The following is a 1,055-nucleotide window of genomic DNA, read 5'->3' on the forward strand; positions in this document are numbered from 1 at the left end:
TGTATTAATTTTAAATGAATATTTTGAAACTTTTAATTTCGAATACAATAAATACCAATATAACCTACAGTGAAAAGCTCTTTGGGGTTCTCAATAATTTCTAAGAGTGTAAAGGGATCCTGCGAACAAAGTTTGAGACGCAAAGGCTCTGATGCACCTCGGGATTGAAAAAACGTGTACGCCTTGTGATCACCAAGACTTCATGTTTTCCAGTCTCTATGCCTTCCTTGTGGTTTCCTGTCTGGATTGAACTTCTTCCATTTCTGCCTGCCAAATTCCTACCCTTTTAAGAGTATCTTGTTCTCCTTGAAGTTAACCCAGATTTTGCGGCCTCGGCACGCTGGGCCTTAAAGGGACCGTCCCGGCCTCCCTCGGGCACTGGTTCTTCTCAGCCTTGGGTATCACTCTGCGTTGACTGACTCTTGGCAGGCCGGTCTGGGTTTATCCAGACTTGGGCGCTCCTCACGGAACCAGCGCGTTCCAGCACCACATTCACGAACTAAGGGGCGGTGCCTGGGCTCAGCTAGGCCAGACGACGCGGGAAGGTCACCAGAAACAGCAAGGGAAGCCATTACAGCCGGTGGCGAGGAGGTGCGGAGGCACCAACAAACACCCTACGCCTCACGCGGTTCCCCACTCGCCCCGATTCCCCGGGAAGTCCGGCAGCGCGGGGGGGCGTGGCTACGCGCCCACAGGGGGCGTGGCCTCCAGCCCGCGCTGGGAAAGGGGCCGGCGCCACATGCGCGCGCACAGCCGGCGGCCACGCGCAGCAGACTCGGTGCCCGGATGGCGGCGGCGGCTACTGGAAGCGGGACGCCCCGGGAGGAGGAGGGCCCCAGTGGGGAGGCAGCGGCCCCGCATCCCCAAGCCCCTACGAATGCGCCCGGGGCTCGTCTCTCGAGGCTGCCTCTGGCGCGAGTGAAGGCCTTGGTTAAGGCAGACCCCGACGTGACGCTCGCAGGACAGGAAGCCATCTTCATTCTGGCACGAGCCGCGGTGCGGCGGGAGCGTGAGGAGCTCAGGGAGGAGGGCGGGGAGCGTGGCGAGGGGCGGGG

At 59.7% G+C, this 1,055-nt stretch overlaps 1 protein-coding gene across 1 annotated transcript in view; it reads left to right on the plus strand.

The window, feature by feature from the left end:
- The first annotated feature begins 522 nt into the window (after positions 1-522).
- POLE4 (DNA polymerase epsilon 4, accessory subunit) overlaps positions 523-1,055 on the plus strand; it is an 8,214-nt gene continuing 7,681 nt past the window's right edge. Inside the window, exon 1 of the mRNA XM_019623532.1 lies at positions 523-1,009. Within this exon, the coding sequence (XP_019479077.1) occupies positions 787-1,009 (223 nt within the window). The 5' untranslated portion in view covers positions 523-786. The remainder of the gene's footprint in view (positions 1,010-1,055) is intronic.

The sequence above is a fragment of the Hipposideros armiger genome, unplaced genomic scaffold, assembly GCF_001890085.2.
Source record: "Hipposideros armiger isolate ML-2016 unplaced genomic scaffold, ASM189008v1 scaffold_553, whole genome shotgun sequence".
NCBI lineage: Eukaryota > Metazoa > Chordata > Mammalia > Chiroptera > Hipposideridae > Hipposideros > Hipposideros armiger.